General features: G+C 40.5%; 1 protein-coding gene and 1 long non-coding RNA gene across 2 annotated transcripts; one reads left to right on the forward strand and one right to left on the reverse strand.

Annotated features, from left to right (window-relative positions):
• LOC134731134 (uncharacterized) lies at window positions 1–27,700 on the forward strand. The gene is made up of 3 exons (XR_010113251.1): window positions 1–144; window positions 4,875–4,955; window positions 24,874–27,700. It is a non-coding gene; the product is annotated as an uncharacterized LOC134731134 (long non-coding RNA).
• LOC100983294 (olfactory receptor 14L1) lies at window positions 18,478–24,879 on the reverse strand. The gene is made up of 2 exons (XM_055091935.3): window positions 23,485–24,879; window positions 18,478–21,239 (listed from the first exon to the last, which is right to left on the reverse strand). The coding sequence occupies exons 1-2, from the start codon at window positions 23,519–23,521 to the stop codon at window positions 20,299–20,301; spliced, it is 978 nt and encodes a 325-aa protein (XP_054947910.1). The 5' UTR covers window positions 23,522–24,879; the 3' UTR covers window positions 18,478–20,298.
• Window positions 27,701–27,904: the final 204 nt, after the last annotated feature.

The raw sequence follows: 27,904 nt of genomic DNA on the forward strand, positions 1-27,904 counted from the left end.
CACTGCCACTTTCACCATCCCATATCCACGCTTCGCAGAGACACCTGCAAAAACACTTCCAATGCAAGACTCAGCCACAAATGAGCCTCAGAGTGTGACATCTAGGGGACACGTTGACAAAGAACCACAGGAGAAACCAAAGAGGTGGGTAAAGAACCAGGAGAGGAGACTCCAGAGAAAGGTCAAGACCCGGGGGCAGGCACCAAAAAAAAGATGAGAACGCCAAACTTTGCCCTTTCGCAGCCTAAAGTCCTCCAGGTAAATGTCAGACGCCAGCAAATGCCTTGGGGGGCTGATACGGAGCCCTGACTCATCTCTGGAGGAGCAGAAGAGGTTAATCAGAAATCTGTGCAAGTAGAACAAGGGGTCGGAAGACTGATCTAGCTACACGGGAGGCCAAGGTGACGCTGAGGGACTCACTCACAGATGCTGAGGGCTCAGCAGGGTCTGCACGGGTCTAAGGAACGCAGCACCGAAGCCATCCTGCGTTGCTCAAGCACTCCCCGGACACGCGCTCGGCTCTCACATCCTGGAGATGTTCATTATCCCGGGAAGATGTTTATCAGAAGAGAATTTCAAAAAGAATAAGTAACTTTTTAGTAAATGTCCTCAATTAAACCCCCGCCTTAAGGCAACTGTTGAACTTTCCCCAATGCTGGAGGATACATGTGATGACATGAAATGTTCCTATTTTCCAAAGTTTTCATCTACCAAGTCGTTCATGTACAGTTTAGCACCGTTAATATTAGTTCACTCCTCAAAGTAATAGGTTCTGTGACAGAAGATTCTTGGTCCTAAATTTCTGATTCAAAAATGGGAAAAAATTCCAAGATATAAAAGCTATTCACCAGTATCCCAGTTAAATGTACAACATAATAGAACAATATGAGTCATCATTGAGTCACCTTTCCCAGATGTCTCACAGAAAACCTCCTCTGACTATAATGCCCATGGAAAGTCATCGTAGTTCCAGAAAGCGGGGGCTGACGGGACACTGTTGAGAGGGTGAGTCACGGAAAATCACGAATGGTGGCAGGCGCCCCGCCTCAGTTCCCCTCAGGAGAGGGCACCCGCCAGTGCGGACCGCGAAGGGGCGTCCAGGACAAGGGCGGTTGGGCTCCGCGGCCCCAGCGTCCGCCCAGCGCGCCCTCCCGCGCGGCCTCGTCCCAGCCTGGCCCAGGTTCCGAGTCCCCAGTCGCGGGCGTCGTGAGGCTCGAGCGAACCCCCAACACACGCGCCTCGCCAGGGCCACCCCGCCGCTCTGCGAGGTTCCCGGCGGCCCAAGGGCGGGATCCTCAGGGCGCAGGCGCGCGCCTCTGCCGCAGCCAGGGGAGGAGCGCGGCGGCAGCAGCGACCAGTAACCGTTAGTGGAGCAGCCCCGCCCCCACGGCCGCCAGGCCCGCTCCTCCCACTCCGCCTCCTGAGCGGGAAGCTGAGAGAACCCAGGGCCCGGGCTCCAACTTCCAAGCCTGTCGCAGAGCCTGGCAAGCTCCCTTCGGGGAAGACTAGACCGACGTGCCTTAACTATTAAGTTGAAAAAGGGAAGTAGTATAAAAAGGAGATAGAGTAATAAGTGCCAAAATACACTCTGATGCACTCGTCCCTTTTTCGTCTGTCTTCCAACTATTGTCATTTTTCCAGTCAGTTAATTTCTCCTCTGCTTTTCCTTCATTTTCCTGAGTTGTTCTTCGCTCTCTGCCCCTCTCCCTCCTCCACTTTTCCCCTATGGCAGTGAATCAACTGTGTGACCCCAGCTCTCACAACGGCTGCTGAGAGGGTGTGGCTAAGTCACAGCTCCCAGCTCACTTTCTCACCTGTACAGCTGGACTGACCACACCCTCCTCCCGGGGTTATTGTGGGGTGGAGCAAGTCACCGATCTGGGAGGTGCTCATTTATTCTTATCATAAAATGGGGAGCCCCCACTATGGGCTGGACACGGTATCAGGACCCAGGAGCTCAGTTCCTGTGCCCAGGCATCGCGTAACCTCATGGGAACAGCAACCAGAGAAGAATTTCATGAGGATGAGCTCCATGCACTATCCTCACTCCAGGTCTCTTCCTTTTCCTTCGCTTTTACTTTGCATCTTAATGCTCAAGGCTAATGCCAGAAAAAAAGGTGAAGTAGGCAAAGGGTGTCTAGAGCATCTCAAACTTCTTTATCTCAATTTTACCTCCCTCTCGTGATGGGCTCTGCTCTTTTCTCCACCCCATCCCCAATTCTGTGAAGTTCAGCAAATGCTAACTGCACAGTCCTTGTGCAGGCACTCTACCAGGTGCTGAGAAATGAAATAACATAATTTCAATATAAAAGTGAGAGTACTGAAATCAAGGGAACATATCTAAGTCATCTGTTGCTGCCGAATGCCCAGATACTGTTTTCCATCAACAGAACTTTCCTGGGCCTCCACCATGGCTTTATGCGCCAGCAGGACAGAGCTGCCCTCCTGGTTGATTTTACATTTCTAATGAAATCTTTTTTTTTTCTTTTCTGTCCCCATTGTTTATATTCCCAAGCATACTGCAGAGCTCAGTTCCCAGCCAGATCAAGCTGCCACGTGACCTTGTTGGTTGTTCTTCCCACCTGGGCTCTGCTCTAGTTCCTCAACATCCTTCCTGCTCATGGGGAAGGTCTCACCCCAAAGTGGCCCTGGGATTCCGTCTTGCATATTTTCATGTGTGTGTGTGTGTGTGTGTGTGAGTGTTTACAAACTGAACTGATTTACTCCCACCTCTTTAGACCTCCTTTAGAAAGAAGAACGCAGACTGGGTGGCTGTGAGCAGCACTTACCATTCTCCATGGCCTTGGTAGGGCCCCTTGAGCCCTGCTTCCTTCTTCACGCAGAAAGGAAACTAAAGAACTTTCTTGACAACCAGTAACTCTCCCAGGCATATTTGTGTTTTCACACAGGATTTTAATTTCTACCACTGTGGGAGGCACTAGGTTCATATTCTGGAAAAGTTAGTCCCCATACTGTCTCTGAAATTTTATCCACAAAGACAGTTGTTCATTTTTAAGTGGCAATTAGGATGGTGAGGAATTCAAAACCATGCCTAACAATAAGAACAGTAATAATAATAATAACACCAGCCATTAATTGAGCTTTTAGTAGGAATCAAACATTCTTATTTAATCTTCAGTGCTTTATAAACACTATCTTATTGAATCTTCACTGACATCCCATGAGACATTTTTATTCCTGTTTCACAGGGGTCTGTTGGGTGCACAGGAATCATGTCTTTCAAAGAGGACCAAGTGCAAAGGCCATGGCAAGGCCCCTGGACTCAAGTGGAAAGAAGAGGAGCAAACGTGTTCCCAAGCCCATGTTGAGACATCACCATTCCAAGGACACCCAGAAATAGCTGAGGAGGAATTTAAGGAGACAAGAGAAACATGGGATTAAGATCTTGTCAAGCAAGTGAAGATTTCGAGACATGGAGCTATGCATGTGAATATGCCTGGACATTCATGAACTTATTTACACTGATGAACTCCTGAAACGTAAGAGAAGTTGAAAAATTGCAAATCTACTTGCTCCTTCTCCACACCCAGGCTCCACTTCTAAGTTATTGCCAACTGCTCATGGCTGAAAGCCCATATCCACTTCCGTCCTTCATCAGCCACATCAGGCTGCTAGTTTTCTTGGCCCTCCAACTGCCCACCTACTCTTCCCTGCCTGCGTTGGTTTTCAGACACTTGGACTTCACTGATCTGCCTGTTCTTCTGAACAATGGACTCTGCTCTCCCATCTGAATTTTCGATACTCCCATTGTGTTATCATCAAAAATGTATATTTGGGCCAGATGCAGTGGCTCACACCTGTAATTGTAACAGTTTGGGAAGCTGATGCTGGAGGAACCCTTGAGGCCAGGAATTTAAGACCAGCCTGGACAACAAAGGGAGACCCCATCTCTACAAAAAATGAAAAAAAAAATTACCCGGGTACGAGTGCATGCACCTAGTCCCAGCTACTTGGGAGGCTGAAGCAGGAGGATCGCTTGAGCTCTGGCATGACCCTGTCTCAAAAGTTAGGGTCAAAATGTTTATCTGTTTGGTCTTTGCCCTTGATTCCTGGCAAAAAGGCACCTGAAATTCTTGGAATTTCCTGAGTGATAGGAGTTTCTTTCATTATTCATAAATAGCCCCTTTTGATCTTACCTGAGTTAATGCTAAGAGGTGACTCTAGATGGCCCTTACATAGCTTCTAGATGGGAGCTGGTGGCCAGGGCAACCAACCACATGAATAGAGGGCTGAACTCTCAGCCCTACCCCCTGATGTGCAGGGAGGGGACAAGGGCTGGAGACTGAGTCCAATCACCACCAATTGCCATCAATCATGCCTATGTGATGAAACTTCAGTAAAACCCCTGAAACAACGAGGCTGAGCTTCCAGGATGGTGAATACATTGAGGTGCTAGTGCCCCCAGAGAAGACAGGGAACCTCCATCCCCACCCCACCCCTTACCCTGTACATCTCTTCCGTTTGGCTGCTCTTAAACTGTATCCTTTAAGATAAACTGTGACTGTAAGTAAAGCGCTTTCCTGAGGAATGAGCCATTCTAGAAAATTCTCAAACCTGGGGACAGGAGTGGTGGAGTCATAGTTTGAAACAAACTACCAACCCTCACATTTTTAGTGAGCTAGGCAGTAGTGTAAATAGCCTGAGGACCCCATTTCTGGCCTGCATCTGAAGTGGAGGTGGTCTTGGGGAACTGAGCCCTTAACCCCTGGGGTCAGTGCTAACTCCGGCTAGTGTCAGAACTGGACAGAATTGTTGGACACTGAGCTGGAATAAGAGAATTAGGGTACCGGTTATTGTTGGAATAATAACATAACACCTATAATAATCAGGCTGTTAATATTTATCTTAAATAGATCCAACATTCCGCTGCTGCCAGGTGTTGAGGAAATGCACACACCCTCATGAGAGAGATATAAACCATCACAGAGCATCAGGTAAGCCCCTTCCACACCCTCCCATGCCAGCCGGAGCCACCATTGTCTCTTGCCAGGATTGTTCCAACAGCCCACAATGGTCCTTCCTAGTTCTTCCTTTGACCTTCTACAGGGCAGCTAGAAGGGCACTGTAAAATAATCAGTCAGATCACATCACTCCTCACAGCCCTGCAGTGGGCCCCTGTTTCCTCCATGGTGATCTGCTACTCAGCTGCCTCTTCACCTGCGTGTTCCACTTCACTGGCCCTCACTCACTCCCCTCCAGCTATGCCAGTCTCTTCCTCGTTCTTGGAACATGCCAGGCAGCTTTTACCTAGGGACTTTGCACATGTTTCTCTGTCTGGAACATTCTTCCACTAAATAGGTTAGGACCAATTCCCTTACCTCCTTTAAGCTTTTGCCTAAATTTCAGCTACTGCACAATGTCAACCCTGAAAATGCTATTTAAGACTATGGCATTCTCTAGATTCCTCCTCTTTGGACATCTCTGAAAAAAAAGGCATCTATAAGTCAGGGACTTACAGGCATCTATAAGTCCTTGGGACAGACACTTGGGTGAAGGGGCGGCTGTGGGCGCAGCTTCAGCAGACTTAAACGTCCCTGCCTGACAGCTCTGAAGAGAGCAGCGGATCTCCCAGCACAGCCTTCAAGCTCTGATAAGGGACACACTGCCTCCTCAAGTGGGTCCCTGACCCCCGTGCATTCTGACTGGGAGACGCCTCCCCGTAGGGGCTGACAGACACCTCATACAGGAGAGCTCCGGCTGCCATCTGGTGGGTGCCCCTCTGGGACAAAGCTCCCAGAGGAAGGAACAGGCAGCAGTCTTTGCTGTTCTTCAGCCTCCACTGGTGATAGCCAGGCAAACAGGGTCTGGAGTGGACCTCCAACAAGCTCCAACAGACCTGCAGCAGAGGGGCCTGACTGTTAGAAGGAAAACTAACAAACAGAAAGGAAGTGTATCAACATCAACAAAAAGGGCATCCACTCAGAGACTCCATCTGAAGGTTACCAACATCAAAGACCAAAGGTAGATAAATCCATGAAGATGGGGAGAAACCAGTACAAAAAGGCTGAAAGTTCTAAAAACCAGAAAACCTCTTCTCCTGCAAAGGATCACAACTCCTCACCTGCAAGGGAACAAAACTGGATGGAGAATGAGTGATGAATTGACAGAAGTAGTCTTCAGAAGTAGGTAATAACAAACTCCTCCGAGCTAAAGGAGCATGTTCTAACCCAATTCAAGGAAGCTAAGAACCTTGAAAAAAGGTTAGATGAATTGTTAACTAGAATAACCAGTTTAGAAAAGAACATAAATGACCTGATGGAGCTGAAAAACACAGCATGAGAACTTCGTGAAGCATACACCAGTATCAATATCCAAATCGATCAAGAGGAAGACAGAATATCAGAGATTGAAGATGAACTCAATGAAATAAAGCAAAAAGACAGGATTAGAGAAAAAAGAGTGAAAAGAGATGCAAAAAGCCTGCAAGAAATATGGGACTATGTGAAAAGACCAAATCCATGTTTGACTGGTGTTTCTGAAAGTTATGAGGAGAATGGAACCAAGTTGGAAAACACTCTTCAGGATATTATCCAGGAGAACTTCCCCAACCTAGCAAGACAGGCCAACATTCAAATACAGGAAATACAGAGAACACCACAAAGACACTCCTCGAAAAGAGCAACTCCAAGACACATAATCATTACATTCACCAAGGTTGAAATGAAGGAAAACATGTTAAGGGCAGCCAGAGAGAAAGGTCAAGTTACCCACAAAGGGAAGCCCATTAGACTAACAGCAGATCTCTCTGCAGAAACCCTACAAGCCAGAAGAGAGTAGGGGCCAATATTCAACATTCTTAAAGAAAAGAATTTTCTACCCAGCATTTCATATCCAACCAAACTAAGCTTCATAAGCAAAGGAGAAATAAAATCCTTTACAGACAAGCAAATGCTGAGAGGTTTTGTCACCACCAGGCCTGCCTTACAAGAGCTCCTGAAGGAAGCACTAAACATGGAAAGGAACAACTGGTACCAGCCACTGCAAAGTCATGCCAAAATGTAAAGACCATCGACACTATGAAAAAACTGCATCAACTAACGGGCAAAATAACCAGCTAGCATCATAATGGCAGATCGAATTCACACATAACAATATTAACCTTAAATGTAAATGGGCTAAATGCCCCAATTAAAAGACACAGACTGGCAAATTGGATAAAGAGTCAAGACCCATCAGTGTGCTGTATTCAGAAGACCCATCTCATGTGCAAAGACACACATAGGCTCAAAATAAAGGGATGGAGGAATGTTTACCAAGCAAATGGAAAGCAAAAAAACAAAAAACAAAAAAACAAAAAAACAGGAGTTGAAATCCTAATCTCTAACAAAACAGACTTTAAACCAACAGAGATCAAAAGAGACAAAGAAGGGCATCACGTAATGGTAAAGGGATCAATGCAACAATAAGAACTAACTATCCTAAATATATATGCACCCAATATAGGAGCACCCAGATTCATAAAGCAAGTTCTTAGAGACCTACAAAGAGACTTAGACTCCCACACTGTAATAGTGGGAGACTTTAATACCCCACTGTCAATATTAGACAGATCAATGAGACAGAAAATTAACAAGGATATCCAGAACTCGATCTCAGCGCTGGACCAAGCAGACTTAATAGAAATCTACAGAACTCTACACCCCAAATCAACAGAATATACATTCTTCTCAGCACCACATAGCACTTATTCTAAAATAGACCACATAATTGGAAGTAAAACACTCTTCAGCAACTGAGAAAGAACGAAAATCACAACAAACAGTCTCTCAGACCACAGTGCAATCAAATTAGAACTCGATATTAAGAAACTCACTCAAAACCACATAACTACATGGAAACTGAACAACCTGTGCCTGAATGACTACTGGGTAAATAATGAAATGAAGGCAGATGTTCTTTGAGACCAATGAGAACAAAGACACAATGTACCAGAATATCTGGGACACATTTAAAGCAGTGTGTAGAGGAAAATTTATAGCACTAAATGCCCACAAGAGAAAACAGGAAAGATCTAAAATCGACACCCTAACATCGCAATTAAAAGAACTAGAGAAGCAAGAGCAAACAAATTCAAAAGCTAGCAGAAGACAAGAAATAACTAAAGTCAGAGCAGAACTGAAGGAGATAGAGACACGAAAAAGCCTTCAAAAAATCAATGAATCCAGGAGCTGGGTTTTTGAAAAGATCAACAATATAAATAGACCACTAGCCAGACTAATAAGAAAAAAGAGAAGAATCAAATACACACAAAAAATGATAAAAGTGTTATCACCACTGATCCCACAGAAATACAAACTACCATCAGAGAATACTATAAACACCTCTATGTAAATACACTAGAAAATCTAGAAGAAATGGATAAATTCCTGGACACATACACCCTCCCAAGACTAAACCAGGAAGAAGTCAAATCCCTGAATAGACCAATAACAAGTTCTGAAATTGAGGCAGTAATTAATAGCCTACTAACCAAAAAAGTCCAGGACCAGACGGATACATAGCCGAATTTTACCAGAGGTACAAAGAGGAGGTGGTACCATTCCTTCTGAAACTATTGCAAACAATAGAAAAAGAGGGAATCCTCCCTAACTCATTTTACGAGGCCAGCATCATCCTGATACCAAAACCTGGCAGAGACACAACAAAAAAAGAAAATTTCAGGCCAATATCCCTGATGAACATCGATGGGAAAATCCTCAATAAAATACTGGCAAGCTGAATCCAGCAGCACATCAAAAAGTTTATCCACCATGATCAAGTCAGCTTCATCCCTAGTATGCAAGGCTGGTTCAACATATGCAAATCAATAAGCGTAATCCATCACATCAACAGAACCAATGACGAAAACCACCTGATTATCTCAATAGATGGAGAAAAGGCCTTCAACAAAATTCAACAATTCATGCTGAAAACTCTCAATAAACGACGTATCGATGGAACATATCTCAAAATAATAAGAGCTATTAATGAAAAACTCACAGCCAATATCATACTGAATGGGCAAAAACTGGAAGCATTCCCTTTGAAAACAGGCACAAAACAAGGATACCCTCTCTCTCCACTCCTATTCAACATAGTATTGGAAGTTCTGGCCAGGGCAATCAGGTAAGAAAAAGAAATAAAACGTATTCAATTAGGAAAAGAGGAATTTAAATTGTCTCTGTTTGCAGATGATACGATTGTATATTTAGAAAACCCCATCGTCTCAGCCCAAAGTCTCCTTAAGCTTGATAAGCAACTTCAGCAAAATCTCAGGATACAAAATCAATGTGCAAAAATCACAAGCATTCTTCTACACCAATAACAGAAAAACAGAGAGCCAAATCATGAGTGAACTCCCATTTACAACTGCTACAAAGAGAATAAAATACCTAGGAACACAACTTACAAGGGATGTGAAGGACCTCTTCAAGGAGAACTACAAACCACTGCTCAAGGAAATAAGAGAGGACACAAACAAATGGAAAAACATTCCATGCTCATGGATAGGAAAAATCAAGATCATAAAAATGGCCATACTGCCCAAAGTAATTTATAGATCCAATGCTATCCCCATCAAGCTGCCACTGACTTTCTTCACAGAATTTGAAAAAAAAAACTACCTTAAATTTCACATGGAACCAAAAAAGAGCCCACATAGCCAAGACAATCCTATGCAAAAAGAACAAAGCTGGTGGCATCAGGCTACCTGACTTCAAACTATACTACAAGGCTACAGTAACCAAAACAGCATGGCACTGGTACCAAAACAGGCATACAGACCAATGGAACAAAACAGAGCCCTCAGAAATAACACCACACATCAACAACTACCTGATCTTTGACAAACCTGACAAGAACAAGCAATGGGGAAAGGATTCCATATTTAATAAATGGTGTTGGGACAACTGGCTAGATATATGCAGAAAGCTGAAACTGGATTCCTTCCTTACACCTTATACAAAAAAAAACTCTAGATGGATTAAAGATTTAAACATAAGACCTAAAACCATAAAAACCCTAGAAGAAAACCTAGGCAATACCATTCAGGACATAGGCATGGGCAAAGACTTCATGACTAATACACCAAAAGCAATGACAACAAAAGCCAAAATTGACAAATGGGATCTAATTAAACTAAAGAGTTTCTGCACAGCAAATGAAACTATCATCAGAGTGAACAGGCAACCTACAGGATGGGAGAAAACTTTTGCAATCTATCCATCTGACCAAGGGCAAATATCTCAAATCTACAAAGAGCTTTTAAACAAATTTACAAAAAAAAAAACAACCCCATCAAAAAGTGCACCAAGGATATGAACAGACACTTCTCAAAAGAAGACATTTATGCAGCCAACAAACATATGAAAAAAAAGCTCATCATCACTGGTCATTAGAGAAATGCAAATCAAAACCACAATGAGATACCATCTCATGCCAGTTAGAATGGTGATAATTAAAAAGTGAGGAAACAATAGATGCTGGAGAGGATGTGGAGAAATAGGAATGCCTTTACACTGTTAGTGGGAGTGTAAATTAATTCAACCATTATGGAAGACAGTGTCGTGAATCCTCAAGTATCTAGAACCAGAAATACCATTTGACCCAGCATTCCCCTTACTGGGTACATACCCAAAGGATTTATATTCTTTATTCTACTATATACTTCATAGCTTTTTTATTTACGTCAAAGCTCTTTGCACGTTTATTGCATTAATATCCTTATATGACTATTTTGCCTTCTTCTACCAGAAAGTAAGTTCCATGAAAGCAGAGGAATTTATTTTTATATTAACAAGAGTATCAATCAGTCCTTAAAGTACCAGTGCTTCAGAATATATAGAGCATTTATTCGATACATGCAAGTGATGAATAAATAAATGCATAGTTCAAATTAATTGAAAGTGTTTATGTGGACTCACAGTGTAAATTTTAAGGTTTGCTGAGGACACAGATCATCTCTGTTTGTTATATCTCCCTAGGTATTGACTGCAATGAACAGTTACCAGTGTTTTTAAAAGTATAATGATCTATACTAAGATTATTTTAGTCATAAAAATCCACAATGGGATAAAATGTAAGTTTTTTTCTGCGGGGGGAGGACAATCTCTACTTATATGTGTTTTAGTCTCTGCTCAAATACATTACCAAAAAGCAGTTCCATGCATGCCATCTAAACTAGAAACTGAGGGGGAAGAATAAGATGGCCAAATAAAGGGCTCTACTGATTTTCTCCCCTGCCTCCACCAGTTTCACATCTATACAAAACAAACCACCTTTATAAGAACCAAAATCAAGTGAGCACTCACAATACCTGGTTTTAACCTCACATTAATAAAAGAGACACTGAAGAAGGTAGGAAAGAAAGTCTTAAATCCCTGATATTACCTCTCTCCAGTCCCTTGGCAGTGGCCATGTGGTGCGAAGAGAGAATCTGTGTGCTGTAAGAAGGATAGCACAGCAATTGTGAGACGTTGTATTGAACTCAGTGCTGTCCTGCCACAGCAGAAAGCAAAACTGGACTGAACTCAGCTAACACCTTTCCACAAAGGAAGCAGATACATCAGCCCTAGCTAGAAGGGAATAACACATGCCAGCTGTTGGAACTTGAGTTCTGGCAAATGTCGCCATGGTAGGCTAAAGTGCTCTGGGATCCTATACAAACTTGTAAGGCAGTATAGACTGCAAAGACTGCAACTCCTAGGTGGGTCCTAGTGCTGAACTGGGCTCAGAACCAGGGAACTTGGAGGGCATATGACATACTGAGACATCATCTTGGGTGGCCAAGGGAGTGCTTACATCACCCCCCCAACCTTAGGCTGCACAGCTCATGGCTCCAAAACAGACTGCTTCCTTCTGCTTGAGGATTGAAGAGAGTAAAGAGAACTCTGTCTTACATCTTGGATACCACCTCAGTCACAGTAAGATAGGCCATCAGTCAGAGCCGTGAGGCCCCCTTTCCAGGCCCTAGTTCCAAAATGACAATTCTAGACACACCCTAGGCCAGAAGGAAACCTGCTGCCTTAAAGGAAATTACCCAGTCCTGGCAGGATTCATCACCTGCTAACTAAAGAGCCCTTGGACCCTGAATAACTAGGAGAAATACCCAGGTAGTATCTTGTGGCCCTTCAGTGAGACTCTGAGACTGGCTACCTTCAGGTAAAACTCGGCACCATCCCAGCTATAGGGGCTATGGAGAAAAACCCTTTCTACTTGAGAAAAGCAGAGGAAAAAGTAAAGGGGACTTTGTCACCGGTTTAGCCACAGGGGGCTAGAGAACCAAGCAGGTCCTTGGGGTCTTTGAGTCCAGGCTTTGGCTCTTTGTTGGCATTTCTGGATCTATCCTGGGCCAAACGAGAGTCCGCTGCCCTGAAAAATGAGTCCTATCCTAGGCAGCATTTACCGCAAGGTAACTAAAGAGCCCTTTGGCCTTAAGGAAATACTTTCAGTATCCTGGAATACTCCCTGTGGGCCGTGGTGGTAGTGGTCACAGATTGAGGTTCCTCTGCCTGTGGAAAATGGGGGGAAGAGGGGATAGAACTGCATCTCGTGGTTTGAATGCCAGCAAAGCCACAGTACAATAGAACACCAGGTAGACTTCTAAGGATTTTACTCTAGTCCCTGGCTACTGAATGGCACCTCTGGACTTGGCAGGGGCCTGTGGGAAGTCTGTGCCCTGAAGGGAAGGACACAGGCCTGGCTGGCTTTCTCACCTGCTGGTTATAGAGCCCCAAAGCCTTGAGAAAACATTGGAAGTAGCCAGGTAATGTTTATAGCAGGCCATGAGCCAGGCTCAGTCCTGTGCTGGTTTCAGGTCTGATCGAGAGCACTCTGATGCTCGTGGCCACAGGGGTGTTTGTGTCGCCCCATTCCTAGCTCCAGGTGGTTCAGAGTAGAGAGAGAGAGAGACTTCATTTGTTTGAGAGAAAGTAAGCAAAGAAAACATAAGTCTCTTTCTGGTAATCCAGTGATTTATTCCGGATATCATTTAAGACCATCAAGGTGGTATCTCTATGAGTCTACAAGAACCACAGGATTACTGGCCTTGGGTGCCCCCTAAAGCCAATACAGCTTAGATCACAACACCCAAGTCTTTTTTAATACCTGGAAAGCCTTCCCAAAAAGGATGGGTACAAATAAGCTCAGACTGTGAGCAGTACAAAAAATAACTAACTCTTTAATGCCCAGACACAAATGAACATCCATCCACAAGCATCAACATCATCCAGGAAAACATTACCTCAGCAAATGAACTAAATAAGGCACCAGAGATCAATTCTGGAGAAACACAGATATGTCACCTTTCAGATAGAGAATTCAAAATAGCTGTGTTGAAAAAAACTCAAAAAAATTGAGAATAACACAGGGAAGGAATTCAGAATTCTGTCAAATAAATTTAACAAAGAGATTGAAATAAAAACAAGCAGAAATTCTGGAGTTGAAAAATGCAATTGACCTACTGACGAATGCATCAGAGTTTTCCAATAGCACATTGATTAAACAGGAAAAAGAATTAGTGAGCTTGAAGACAGGCTATTTGAAAACAGAGGAGATAGTTTACTCCATTTTCATACTGCTGTAAAGAGCTGCCTGAGACTCAGTAATTTATAAAGAAAATAGGTTTAATTGACTCACAGTTCAACATAGCTGGGGAGGCCTCAGGAAACTTACAATCATGGAGGAAGGGGAAGCAAGGCACCTTCTTCACAAGGTGGCAGGAAGGAGAAGAGTCAAGCAAAGGGGGAAGAGCCCCTTATAAAACCATCAGATCTCATGAGAACTCACTCACTATCATGAGAACAGCATGGGGGAATCTGCCCCCATGATTCAATTACCTCCACCTTGTCTCTCTCTTGACATGTGGGGATTACAATTCAAGATGAGATTTTGGTGGGGATGCAAAGCCTAACCATATTGGGGACAAAAGGAAAAATTATAAGAAACAAAGAAGCATGCCTACAGGATCTAGAAAATAGCCTCAAATGGGCTACTCTAAAAGTTATTGGCTTTAAAGAGGTGGTAGAGAAAGAGATAGGAGTAGAAAGTTTATTCAAAGGTGTAATAACATAGAATTTCACAAACCTATATCAATATTCAAGTACAAGGTTATAGAACACCAATCAGATTTAGCCCAAATGAGACTACCTCAAGGCATTTAATAAACTTCCGAAGGTCAAAATAAAGGATCCTAAAAGCAGCAAGAGACAAGAAACAAATAACATACCATGAAGCTCAAATACATCTAGGAACAGACTTTTCAATAGAAAGCTTACAGACCAGGAGAATGGTATGACATGTTTACAGTGCAGAAGGAAAAATACTTGTATTCTGGAATACCATATCCAGGGAAAATATTAGTTAAATATGAAGAAGAATTGAAGACTTTCCAGAAAAACAAGAGCTGGTGAATTTCATCAACACCAGACCAGACAATAACTACAAATAAAATAAAATACCAAGGAATTAACCACAGAAGTGAATGATTTCTACAATGAAAACTATAAAACGCTGATGCAATAAATTGGAGAAGACACAAAATACTGGAAAGATGTTTCACGTTCATGGATTAGGAGAATAAATATTGTTAAAATGTTCATACTATCTAAAGTAATATACAGATTCAATTCAATCCTTATCAAAATACCAATGACATTTTTCACAGAAATAGGAAAAAAAGTCCTAAAATCTATGTGGAACCACAAAAGACCCAGAATAGCAAAGATTTATTAAGTAAAAAGAACAAAACTGGAGGAATCACATTATTTGACTTTAAGTTATACTACAGAGCTTTAGTAATCAAAACGGCATGGTTCTGGTATAAAAACAGACACATAGATCAGTGGAACAGAATAGAGAACCCAGAGATAAATCTATACATCTACAGTGAACTCAATTTTGACAAAGGTGCCAAGATCATACATTAGGGAAAGAACACCATTTTCAATAAGTGGTGCTGGGAAAACTGGATATTCGTATGCAAAAGAATAAAACTAGACCCCTTTCTCTCACCATATAGAAAACTCAAATCAAAATGGATTAAAGACTTAAATGTAAGGCCTCAAACTATGAAAATACTAAAAGAAAACTTTGGGGAAATGCTCTCAGACATTGGACTGGTTGAAGATTTATTGACTAATACCTCAAAAGCACAGGCAACCAAAGCAAAAATGGACAAATGATCACATCAAGTTAAAAATCTCCTGCACAGCAAAGGAAACAATCAACAAAGTGAAGACAAAACCCATAGACTGAGAGAAAATATTTGAAAACTACCCATCTGACAGAATATATAAAGAGCACAAATAACTCTCTAGGGACAAATCTAATAATCTGATTTAAACATGGGCAAAAGATCTGAATAGGCATTTCTCAAAAGAAGACATAAAAATGGCAAACAGGTATATGAAAAGGTCCTCAATATCATTGATTGTCAGAGAAATACAAATCAAAACTACAATGAGATATCACCTCACCCCAGATAAAATGGTTTTTATCCAAAAGTCAGTCAGGCTATAACACATGCTGGCAAGGATGTGAAGCAAAGAGAACCCTTGTACACTGTGGGTTAGAATGTAACTTAGTAGAATCACTATGGACAACAGTTTGACAGTTCCTCAAAAAATTAAAAATAGAGTTACCATACAATCCTGCAATCCCACTCCTAGGTATGTACACAAAAGAAAGGAAATTAGTGTATTGAAAAGGTGCCTGCACTACAATGTTTGCTACAGTTCTGCTCACAATAGTTACACAATGGAAGCAACACAAGTGTCCAACAACAGATGAATGGATAAAGAAAATTTGGTAACTATACACAATGGGGTTCTAGTCAACCATAAGAAGAATGAAATCCTGTCATTTGCAACAACATGGATGAAACTGGAGTTCATCATTTTAAGCAAAATGAGCCAAGCACAAAAAGACAAACTTCACATGTTCTCATTTATTTGTAGAGGCTAAAAATTAAAATAATCAAACTCTTGGAGCTAGAGAGTAGAAGGATGGTCTGGTAAGGGTAGTTGGGGGAGGTGGGGAGGAAATAGTGATGGTTAATGGGTACAAAAATAGAAATAATTATTAGGACTTAGTGTTTGTTAACACAACAGAATGACTGTAGTCAAAAATAATTTAATCATACATTTTAAAACTACTAACATATTATAACTGGATTGTTTGTAACACAAAAGATAAATGCTTCAGGTCATGGATACCCCATTTACCCTGATGTGATTACTATTTATTGCATGCCTGTATCAAGATATCTCATGTATCTCATATATATACACCTACTATATACCCATAAAAATAAAAATTAAATCAAAAATTTTAAAAACTGGAATCCAATACTACTTCATTCTCTATCCTCCTGCCTTTCTCTATGCTTCTTCGTTTAACTACAATTCCAGACAATAAATTATGCATTATTTGAATTGGTTCATTTATTATTTCATCAGTGGAAAAAAATTGTTTCTTCTCTCTGCTACGGTAACTTTCTCCCTGATTAGCTTAGTGCACAGTTATCAATCAATAAATATTGATGAATGAACATATCCATTTAGTATAAATACATTCACTTTGACTCTGAGTCATAGTGCACACACACCCACACACGCACACATGTGCTACTTCGACAGAAAATAATCACATATATTTACAAACTAATTATAAGTTGTAAAGGTAATACAGTTATGGTTTTTTCATCTGAGGAAGAAAATTCAAGACAAATTTAGGAAATTGTTTTCTAGTGTCAAGATTTTTGGATGAAAGATACTAGCCACTTCACTTCCTTCTATCCTTCTATTAAACCAATGATATACAAATAAATGAATTACTTTTGCCAGTTTTTATATCTGCAAGATAAATCAGCAGTAGACAAAATGAAATTTCTTTTTTTCTTAGAATCAATAACTCTTGTTAAAGGAGATGGTATTTCTACTAAGGGATAAGTGAAAAGCTCAGGAAATGCTCAGATGAGGGCCTTTATAACTTTTATATATTCCAATTCTAAAGATGTCTTCTAGTTCTTATGAACACACAAACACACATGCACACATGTATACACAGATACACACATGTACACACACACAAACACACACACTAACTGTGGTGGGGAAATTGACAGATATGGAGAAGATGCATTCATCCAAGTTTAATGGTTTTCTTAAATCTTGAAAAGTAAATACTGAAGTTATGGTTAATTAATTTACACCAATATATTCTCCAGTGAAAGTTAATTTCAGTTGTATCTCTGCTTTTTTCTAAAGCAAATTAGTGCTTCAATAAACATTCTTAAAAATGCCTTCTCATGTATGAAAAAGTTTTCCGAGGTGTATGCCTGCACATGGAATTCCTGAGGCACAGATGTAATGCATGAGATAGATGCTATAAGTAAGCTCACTCAGTCCTTATTTTAAACTCTTTCCAGTCTGTATTATAGTCTTCAGGGAAGCTATAGATTTGAAGCATATCTTGTACTGGTTCTTTCATATCTCCATCTCCCTGCTTATATATGACCCAGGTTCCATCAAGAAAACTAGTAGTGGAGCTTCTGTGGGAAGAAGTCACATATGTGAAGGAATATCGGGTTTCTTGCAAGCATGGAGTGGAAGTGGTCGATTCTTCTGGAAAATCAGAGATTTTCTCAAATATACTTATACCCACAAGTACAGCAGCAGCTGTTGGGTTTCATCACCATTTGTGGTGTTTTGAGAGCCTTTTTAAAATATATTCAGTTCCTGGTAATGTACAGCCCAAGCTCTCACATGTAGACTGTGCGTGTAATGGCAGTAGTCTGCGTTTTAAACTCCATATGCCTCAATAGGCTATTTGTAATTTTATACGTTTCAACTAAGAACCATGATGAATGCAATCCATGTTTAACATTACCGTATAAATAACAAAATATGGATCAAAGTGTTCACTAACAGCAGTGTGTGTGTCCAAGTTGTTCCTAAGCCCACCAACACTCAACGCTGTCAAATATTTTAGAAAGCTTGCCTGTGTTACTGGACAAATTATGTTTTCTCTGTTGTGAGATGACTTCCAGGATAATGCACTCTTCAAGTACAGTGCATATTTTTACATGTTCTTGATCTGATCCTGATTTAAAGAAGTCGTTTTCACATTCAGAGTGCCAATCCTTTGGCAATTAGGTTCTATGGGTATGTAGTTTGGGATTTTTTCCACTTTAAGATGACTGTGGGTGAGAATAAAGCCTTACATTTAATAGTTATCATTATCAATGTTTTCCTTTAGATGTTGCATTTTTTCATAATTTGAGTGACTATACCTTCCTCCCTAAGCTGAATAGTTTCTAGCTTTCGATTTAAAGTGAGAGACGGGCAACTCTTCCTTTCACTTGAAAATTCAGAGGCCTTGTAGGATTATTGATCGACCTAATTTTCATATTGTTGTGTCTAAGGAAATTGCAAGGCCTAAGGAGAGGAAAAAAGATGGGGACACAGCCAGTCAACGGAGAGTCAGAACACACACACTTATTAAGTTTATCACCTTATATGAGAACAGTTCATGGCTCCCCAAAACAAATACAATAGTAACATTGAACATCACTGACCACAGATCACCAAAACAGACATAACAATAATGAAAAAGTCTGAAATATTGTGAGAATCACTAAAAGGTGACATACAGACGTGAAGTGAGCACACGCTGTCAGAAAAATGGTGCCAATAGACTTGCCCAATGCAAAGTTACCAAAAACCTTTGATTTATAAAAAATGCAATATTTGTGAAATTCAGCAAATGAAGTGCAATACAATGAGGTACGCTTGCATCTATCCAAAGAACTGGAATCAGTAGGTCAAAGACATGTCTGTCTTTCCATGTGCATTGCGGCATTACAGTAGCCGAAATATGGAATCAATCTAAGTGTCCATCATGGACAAATGGATTTTTAAAATGTAGTATGCACACGCAATGGAATACTATTCAGCCTTGAAAAAAAAACATGAAATTCTGTCATTAGTGACAATATGGATGAACCTAGAGAGGACATCATGTTACATGAAATAAGCCAGTCACAGAGAGACAAATACCACAGGATCTCACTTATACGTGGAATCTGAAAAAGTCAAACTCATAAAAATACAGAGTAGAATGGTGGTGACCAGAAGATGGGGGCAAGGGTGATGGTAGACTGGTAAAGGGGAAATGTTGGTCAAAGAGTACAGAGTTCCAGTTAGACAGGAAGAATAAGCTCTGGTGATCTATTGCACGGCAAGATTAATCTAGTTCATACCAATGTATTGTGTGTTTCAAAATAGTTAAAAGAGAGGATTTTAAACATTGTCACCACAAATGAATGACAAATGTTTCAGGTGATATATTACATTGCCTGATTTAATCATTCCACATTGCAAACATGTATTAAAACATCACTTTTACCCCATAAGCATATATAATTATTTTTGTCAATTAAAAATACAATTTAAAGGACTTTAAAAAGGATAACTAAGGTAGGATGCTATTTATATTATAGTTTAAGCATTAATTTATAAAATGATGCTATGCATTTTATAGATGAATATTTATATAGATAGAATACACATAAAAGCACTCTGGGAATAATGTATAATAACTTTCAGTTCATACTTTCCTATGCAGAGGAAAAATGGAAGAAGATTTTAGTTAGCTTAACATAATATTGTGTTTAATTAAAATACAATGAAAATGACATTTCTCCTCTGTGAACCTTCCTATACACAGCACCATAAACGTATGTGAACCTTTATAGTTTGTGATATTATTGCATATATTTCATCTCACCCAATAGATATGCTCCCAGAGCACTGGTCTCTAGCCTATTTGACCATCCTTTATAATGCTGAAGAAATTCTGAGCACACACTGTTACCTTATGTTTATTTTCCATTTGGTTGTTTTTAATCCATATGATCTTGTTCTGCTGTAATTAATATACACATATGGTAGTAATTCATTTATATTAGTAATTCACTTTTATATTAATTAATATGTTGTATTACTGAGTACAATATAATTTATAAAATTTTGAGATCTACAACTCATAAAAATGAATAAAAGCACAAGTTCTAATGTTTTGAACACCCCAAAGTACCTTTTAGTGCATTCTAAGGTTGAATTCACCCAAATATGGAGAGTATGGTAAACTATAGCTGAATTTAATTTAAAAATCAAGAAAGAGCTCAGCAATCAATTGAAAATATAAGCCCAGAGAGTTTACAAATTGCCTGATTAGAACAAGAGTTCAAGAGTTCTGGTCCGTAATCAAATTCTTCATCTAGCATACCACACTGCCTTCTCAGGGACCACACTGCCTTCTCAGGGCTGCCTTCATGTCCCTATTCCTCAGACTATAGATGATGGGGTTCAGGGTCGGGGGCATGACTGTGTAGAACGCAGACAGGAAAACATCCAGAACGGGGGGAGAATTTGAAATTGGCTTCACATAGGCAATGCTGCCAGATATCATAAAGAGTGTTACGACCACAAGATGTGGAATGCAGGTAGAAAATGTTTTTGATCTACCCTCCTTAGAAGGAATCCTCATGATGACAGAAAAAATGTACATGTAGGAGAGAGTAATTACAACAAAGGAGATTATCACAAGACTTGTACCAAAAACCATGACTCCAATCTCAATGGTAATTACTTTGGGGTCTAAGAGGCTTAGGAGCTGTGGAATATTACAGAAAAATTGACGTATTCTATTGCGCCCACAGAATGGTAATGAGAATGTTGCTATCACATGCATGAATCCACAGATCACCCCACTGAGCCACGACATGGCCATCATCCTCAGACAGACACCTTGGTTTATGATGACCTCATAATGTAAAGGCCGGCAGATGGCCATATAGCGGTCATAGGACATCACTGTAAGGATGGCTACCTCCGTAGTCGCCAAGTCCATGAAAAAGAAGGCTTGCAGAGCACACCCAAAGAAAGAAATGGAAGTATCATGAGTCAAGGAACTAACAATAGATTTTGGAATTGTGACAGAGATGTAACAAAAATCTAAGAAAGACAAGTTTCTCAAAAAGAAATACATTGGGGTTTGGAGGTGAACATCCAGAGTGGTAAGTATGATGATTAGGAGATTTCCTATGACAGCTGCCAGGTAAACTAGGAAGAATAGAGCAGCATGTACAATCTGAATATCCCAGGAATTCGAAAATCCCATGAGGAAAAATTCAGCAACTTCAGTTTGGTTAAAATCACTTGCGGTCGTTCCATTTCTTCCTAAAGAGAGAAAAAAAATGGATTATAGAAATATCAAATATGGCTACCCCCAGTGATATTTCAATTTGTGATCATTAATTATAAGGTTACTCATATGCAGCATGGATACTATCGTTCTAAACCTAAATCTCAATTACACAGAATAGTGCTTTATACAAAGCATATTCTCAATAAATACATCATAGTATGTGAGGTGTATAAAAGACGACAACCAAAATGCAAAATAAAAAGGGAGAATGAATAACCTCACTGACATAATCAACAAAGAAAATATATAGTATTAACAAAAGAATAAAGTGTGCATACTTGGACAAAAAATGAGTATTATTCCCATCAGCTGAATATACATATTTATTTTGAAGCATTTTATTTGCTCGTTATGTGTTAAAGAACAGCATTGCAAGTGGTTTGTCATAGTTCTTTTCAGTTTTATGAAAATAAAATCAAAGTGGTATTAGTAATCTGAAAAAAAGGCTCCTTATGTCATAACTATTTAGTGAGGTTATAGTCACAGCCTTTCAAAAAAGTATCAGGAGACATTTGGTAAACACCTCACGTAAAAAGCACAATGGTTGGCTCTTATAGTAAAAGATTTCATAAGAAACAGTTCTTGAATTCAAAACTTAAACAATCAAATAGAGAACGTAGGGAGGTAAAATACTAAGTGGAATCTGGTATTATAAACAATAGCAGGCATGATGAGAAAGGGTAATAGTGGATGTATCGAGAAAAGAGATTGGTCTTATTTTGTGTTGTTATAGAAGAGTTGCAGAGAACAGTGTCTGAGCTAGGTTTTGAGAACTATTTTACTGAATGATTTTTAGACTGATATTTTTGAAGAAAGCCGCAGAGGAAAAGGCAGAGGTACAAAAGTATTTATCGTAGGCTTAGGATATTGGTATGGATTAGCTAGGAAATGTGTATTTACATCAGTCTAGTCTTTTTGCTGGTCTTCAGAATCTGTCTTCAATGTTGAGATTCAAAGAAAAAGAATATCAATTATGTATTCAAGACACCTAAAAATATTGAGCAATTTCTACAATGATCTTTCCTAGCATCTGCAACTCACTTTATTTTTTTTTTTAATTTTGCTTTGGATTGGTCTAGTCCAGTAAAATGGGAGTCCTCATTCCCAGACTTCTATAGTGTTTAAGCCAAACTCTGAAATGGATTTTCACCCATATCAAATAATGTAGCTGGAATTTATGTACGGTAAACTGTATCAATTTAAAGTATGCAATTCTAGGAGTTTTCGCAGTTGTATATGCCTATGAAACCACCACCACAACCAGGGCAGACTATTTTCATCATATCCAAAATATTCCTTATCCTTCTTTGTATATAATCTCTTCTTCTGGCAGTTTTCACTCTAGGCAATCACTGATTTCCTGGTCTTTCTTGGGTAAATCAAAAGTTAAACCGAGAAAGAAAACCAAAATGGAGTCAACTGAATGTCTCTCTACTGGAAAATGTGTTTCTATTTGTTCTAGTTTTCTGACATTGATCGCCTAAATAGCTGGTTGTTAAAGGGACAGGTACAACCAAATAGAAAGAAAAACGCTTCTTGTGACCAAGTAAAAGAACCAACTTCATCTTGGGAATCTATTCTGATTACAGTTTACCAGGGCACCATTAATTGATATCTCTTTTATCAAAATGTTTAAAGGAATGATGTGGTGACACTAATCAGGAAGAGAAATATCAAGGACTCTAAAGTGAGAACTATTATACAGCATTGATAGGCATCGGAATTGACTCATTTATTATGAATTTTTTAAAATTCAGTCAATGCAAACATGTTTAAATGTGCACATCCTTTTCATCGAACACACACACACACACGCAACACACACACATACAGAAATCTCACCACTGAAAAGAAATATAGACTCATCCAATCCCACCATACATCAAGACTACACACACACACACACACACACACACACACACACCTTTCACCACTGAAAGGAAATAAAGACTCATCCAATTCACCACACATCAAAACTCGTATTATACTACTCCCTCTTTTCTTTTACCTGCTTTCATGGATGTGCATTGCTCATGCCCAGATCCAGAACTGCTATCACCCCAAAAAAAGAAATAAGTGTGTATTCTAAAATGTGTTGTGCTTAATCTATAAATCAGATAAGAAGATGGTATGGAAATATATCAGTGCAATCTATTAATTGAAAAACAATATAACATTATTTATGGTTTTATTTTCCACTTATGGTATTGAACTTACTGCATGCTATGAGCTGATTTTTGTTGAACTGGGCCATTGAGCAACTCCAGTCATTCAAAATTTCAAACTTCTGTTTCTTTGAGAAGGAGCCTTGGTTTACCTGAACATATCAGATAAAACTGAAAAATGCCCTAATCTAACAATGTGGCTGTAGCCTCCAAGTTGCAACTGCAAATGTCTTTATCTTCTCCCTCATTCAAAAATATAAACTTGATGAGTGCCACATCTGGTTTCCATTTAGCTGTGATTCAGTATTTGTAATGAAATGGTGATTAATAAGTGAGATCCTAATGAGAGAAACTCTTTATAATTCGGAGGTCTCTGGAGACAAGATTTCTTGTAAATATGTCCTTGGCGAGCAAAAAGAAAAGCAGAGCTTTGATTAATTCAGTGACTAGCAACAAGGAGAAATATTCTTTTCTGTGATGTGGGATAAAAGAATGCGAATTAATTGCATAATATAACCTTCCACACGCCCAGAGGCTCGATTAGATAGAGCACTTGTGCTGAGAGTGAAAGAAGAAATGATCGATACTTATGCTTGGACAATAGGTATAAACCCAACCAGAGATTCTGGAACTAGATTTTCATTCTTAATACTTTTATCCTAATATTCTTCCCAAATAGGTATATTTGTGCCTTTTCATAGCCCTTTCTATCCCAAGTCAATTTTGTATATGAATGGCAAATTTTAAACACAAAGCTAATCCAGCTGGGCATCCTGGCTCATGCTTGTAATCCTAGCACTTTGTGGGGCTGAGGCAGACAGATAGCTTGAGCCCAGGAGTTTAAGACCATCTCACTGGGCACGGGGGCATGTACCTATAGTCCCAGCTACTCGGGAGGCTGAGGTTGGAGGATCTATTGAGCCAGGGAGATGGAGGTGAGCCGTAGTCACACCACTGCACTCCAATCTCAACAACAGAGCAAGATCCTGTCTCCAAAAAAAAAAAACAAAATGAAATAACAACAACAAAAAAACAAAACTAACCTGTCACCCTTGTCTTAAGACCTTTCTCTGCATTTCTTTGGTATTAAAGGTAAAATTTCTTGACTTGGCCCATATGCTTGAATGCTCTAATCCTCTGTCTCATTTCATGTCATTCCTCACGCCTACATGGATTGAGTGGTCATTGGATTGCTTCTTTTGTGGAATGCTATTCAAATATTTCCTCATTTAAAATTGGGTTTATTTTTATTAGTATGTAGGAATTATTTTCCATTATGGATACTAAGTCTTTATTGATGAAATTAGTTGTAGATATTTTTCAAGTTTGTAGTTTTATATTTCTCTTTACAGTGTTTTGTCAAATAGAACTTACTAATTTCAATGTTGTTTTTCTATTAATTCTCCACCTTTTTTTTTTTTTCTCTCTCTCTGTCGCCCAGGCTGGAGTGCAGTGGCACGATCTCCACTCACTTGCAAGCTCCTCCCAGGTTCACGCCATTCTCCTACCTCAGCTTCCTGAGTAGCTGGGACTACAGGTGCCCGCCACCACGCCCAGCTAATTTTGTATTTTTAGTAGAGATGGGGTTTCTCCATGTTGATCAGGCTTGTCTCAAACTCCCGACCTCAGGTGATCTGCCCCACCTCGAACTCCCAAAGTTCTGAGATTACAGAATTCTCCACTTTTAAAATTTTTTTGTTTTGGTTTTTTCTTTTGTTGTTGAAGAAATTATTTCTACAAATGGCACTGGCAGGATGGTGGAATAGGACTTTCCAGCTCTCATCTGCTCACAGAAACATCAGTTCAAACAATTATTCATGCCCAAAAGGACCTTCACAAGAACTAAGAAAACCAGATGAGATATTGCAGCACAGAAATTTTAAAACATGCAATGAAGAGGATAGGAAGGACAGTGTCATCTTACCCACATCGCCTCATTCCCAATGCCAAGCAGTAATGTATGGAGAGAGATAACCTCTGTGTGGGCAAAGGAAAGTGAGCACCAAACTTTGTCTCAGACCCCAACACCAGGCTTACCCCAGTAAAACCCAGCACCATGCTAGCCCCTGCATTACCAGGCTCCAGGCTGGCTTGCAAACACAGTCCCCAAGCTTGCTCTACTGCCAGGTCAGCCTCAGAAGCCCCGGGCTCCAGAGATCCCCCTGCACTAGGCCAGCTCCCACAACCATAGTCTTTAGGCCTGCCTCGTAAACAGGCTAGCCCAACACGTCAAATCACCATGTCAGCACCCATGCACCCAGCCTCCAGGCCCATTCCTGTGCCAAGGAAGCCCCCATAGACACAGACTCCAGACCTGCCTGAGGTTCTCCATCACTTGCTCCACCACTAGGGCAGCCCCAGTGACCACAGGACCCAGACTGTTTCAGTGCCAGACCCAACCCTATAACCCCAGGCTTCAGGCCTACTCCAGTGCCAGATTGGCACCTGAAGACCACAGCACCAGGCTGTCAACCATGGCCTTGGGCACCATTCCAACACCAGCAGACCCAGTATCCAGGCTGGCCCTACAGATACAGGCTCTAAGCCCACCAACTGCAGGCCAGTTTCCCCCGTGGCCACAAGCACCAGGCTGGTACCCATGGACCCAACCTGCAGGGTGTTCCCTGTGGACACAGGCCACAGGCCCACTCAGTGCCAGGATGGCCCCTGTGATCTGGCACAGTGAGAACTCCAGGGCCTTCAGTCACATCAACAAGCACGAACCACCTGTGTTCTACAGGAGCACTAAGAAGTCATGAATGACCCAGCTCCTCTTCCAAAGTGCCCTTCTGAATTGCTATGCCAACAAAATGGAGAAGTACTGTTTGGGGAATAATATACCTTTCAAGATCTTGCTTGCTGTGAATAACACTCCTGCACATCCTCTTATTTCTCACCCCAATATCTTATCTTCACCCCAATATCAAAGTGGTGTTGCTCCCTCCAAACACCACCTCTTTGACTCCTACATGAGGAGAAAGGACTCCTCATTGCTTTTGGCAGGGTGGGATTTCCAGCTCTCTGCAGGATATCACTGTGGATGCAATGGGCAAATGTGCTTTGTTACTGCTTCCATGTAATTCCAGTGACACCATAGTGGATGGGCTTGTTATCGTTGGGCTGTGGCAACGATAACTCTCCAGCAGGCCTCCACTGACTCCAGCCCATCAAGGGGCGGGAGAGGCAAAATCAGGTAAGAGTGGATGCCCAGGCTCGCCATTTGAATGTTTCTGGTGGGACTAGAGGTAGGACTCTGTCTTTTCTGTGGTGTTTGGCTGGAGTGGAGAAGGTATTGTCTAGAAGTTTCTGTCTTGCTTGCCTTCCCTTTTCGTGTCCTTTGACTGGAGAGACTTGGGTGTTATAGGGGCTTTTTCTTTAGATCTGTGCCCTTCAGCATTTCTGGACTGTGAGATTTTCCAAGACCTAGGCTAGACCTCCTTCCTGTACAGGAGGAAGAAAACAACAACAAGCCAGTCCCTAGCTGGTCTGCCTTATTCCCTTCACCTTCCAGAATCTTCCTATGCTTGTTTTATATACAGTGTCCAAGGATTTTAATTGAACTTGGCAGGAGGAAAAAGAAACAGTACTTCAACTCCATCTTTCTAAATGCTAAAGTCCTTATATAAACTTCTTATTTTAGAATAATTTTGGATTTACATAAAGATGCTCTTCCATGACTGGGCCTACATCATAGGTTAAGCCACCTGAAGACAAGAGGAAAAAAATAGTAAACTTACCACAGGTTTGATAGTATTTCAAATTTTGGACTTTGATCTACCTGCTACTGTATATTTCCTAGAATTCTCAGGTAGCTGCTTTATCTTTTCCCACCAGGTGAAATGTGTTTGCTCTGTCCTACCTGGAACTATAAACTGTCACTTGAACTCATTCTCCTTTCCCAGGGCCCCCATGTCACATTGCTTTTGTCTAATCTTTATGAAGATCTGTGCTTTTGGCATGCAATCTTACATCGTGAAACTCCAATAGTAATGGCTTTTGTATCAGTGAGAAGTATATTATTTCTTCACCAGAGTACCTATGACTTGCTTCACAGGAATGGAGTAAGCTAAATAAGACCTGCGTATTTTTCTTACTAAGTTAGAAAACTCTTACCTAAATGTATGGATTGTTGGACATGAGAAAAAGTATTAATGACTTTTCCAGAGAGTTCTGTCCTTCCGATTGATCAGAAACCTAGAAATATGGAGATGCTTCACAAAGAAGACTCTTATTTCCAGTTCATTAGTTGCAAAATGAATTAAAATTTTAAAATAATAAACCTGAAGTTTGAAATATTCTGTTTAGAGATCCTGGAAAACTAATTTGGAGGAGGTTATTCATGTCCTATAATGTATTAAAGATTATATCTGCTTAGATGCTATTTATAGAGTGGTCAAATAATATTTTATAATTCTTCACTGCAATTCGTAAAAAATATGGTCAAAATATTGCAGATAATTTTTAATCACTGG

The sequence above is a fragment of the Pan paniscus genome, chromosome 1 (genome assembly GCF_029289425.2).
Source record: "Pan paniscus chromosome 1, NHGRI_mPanPan1-v2.0_pri, whole genome shotgun sequence".
Classification (NCBI taxonomy): domain Eukaryota; kingdom Metazoa; phylum Chordata; class Mammalia; order Primates; family Hominidae; genus Pan; species Pan paniscus.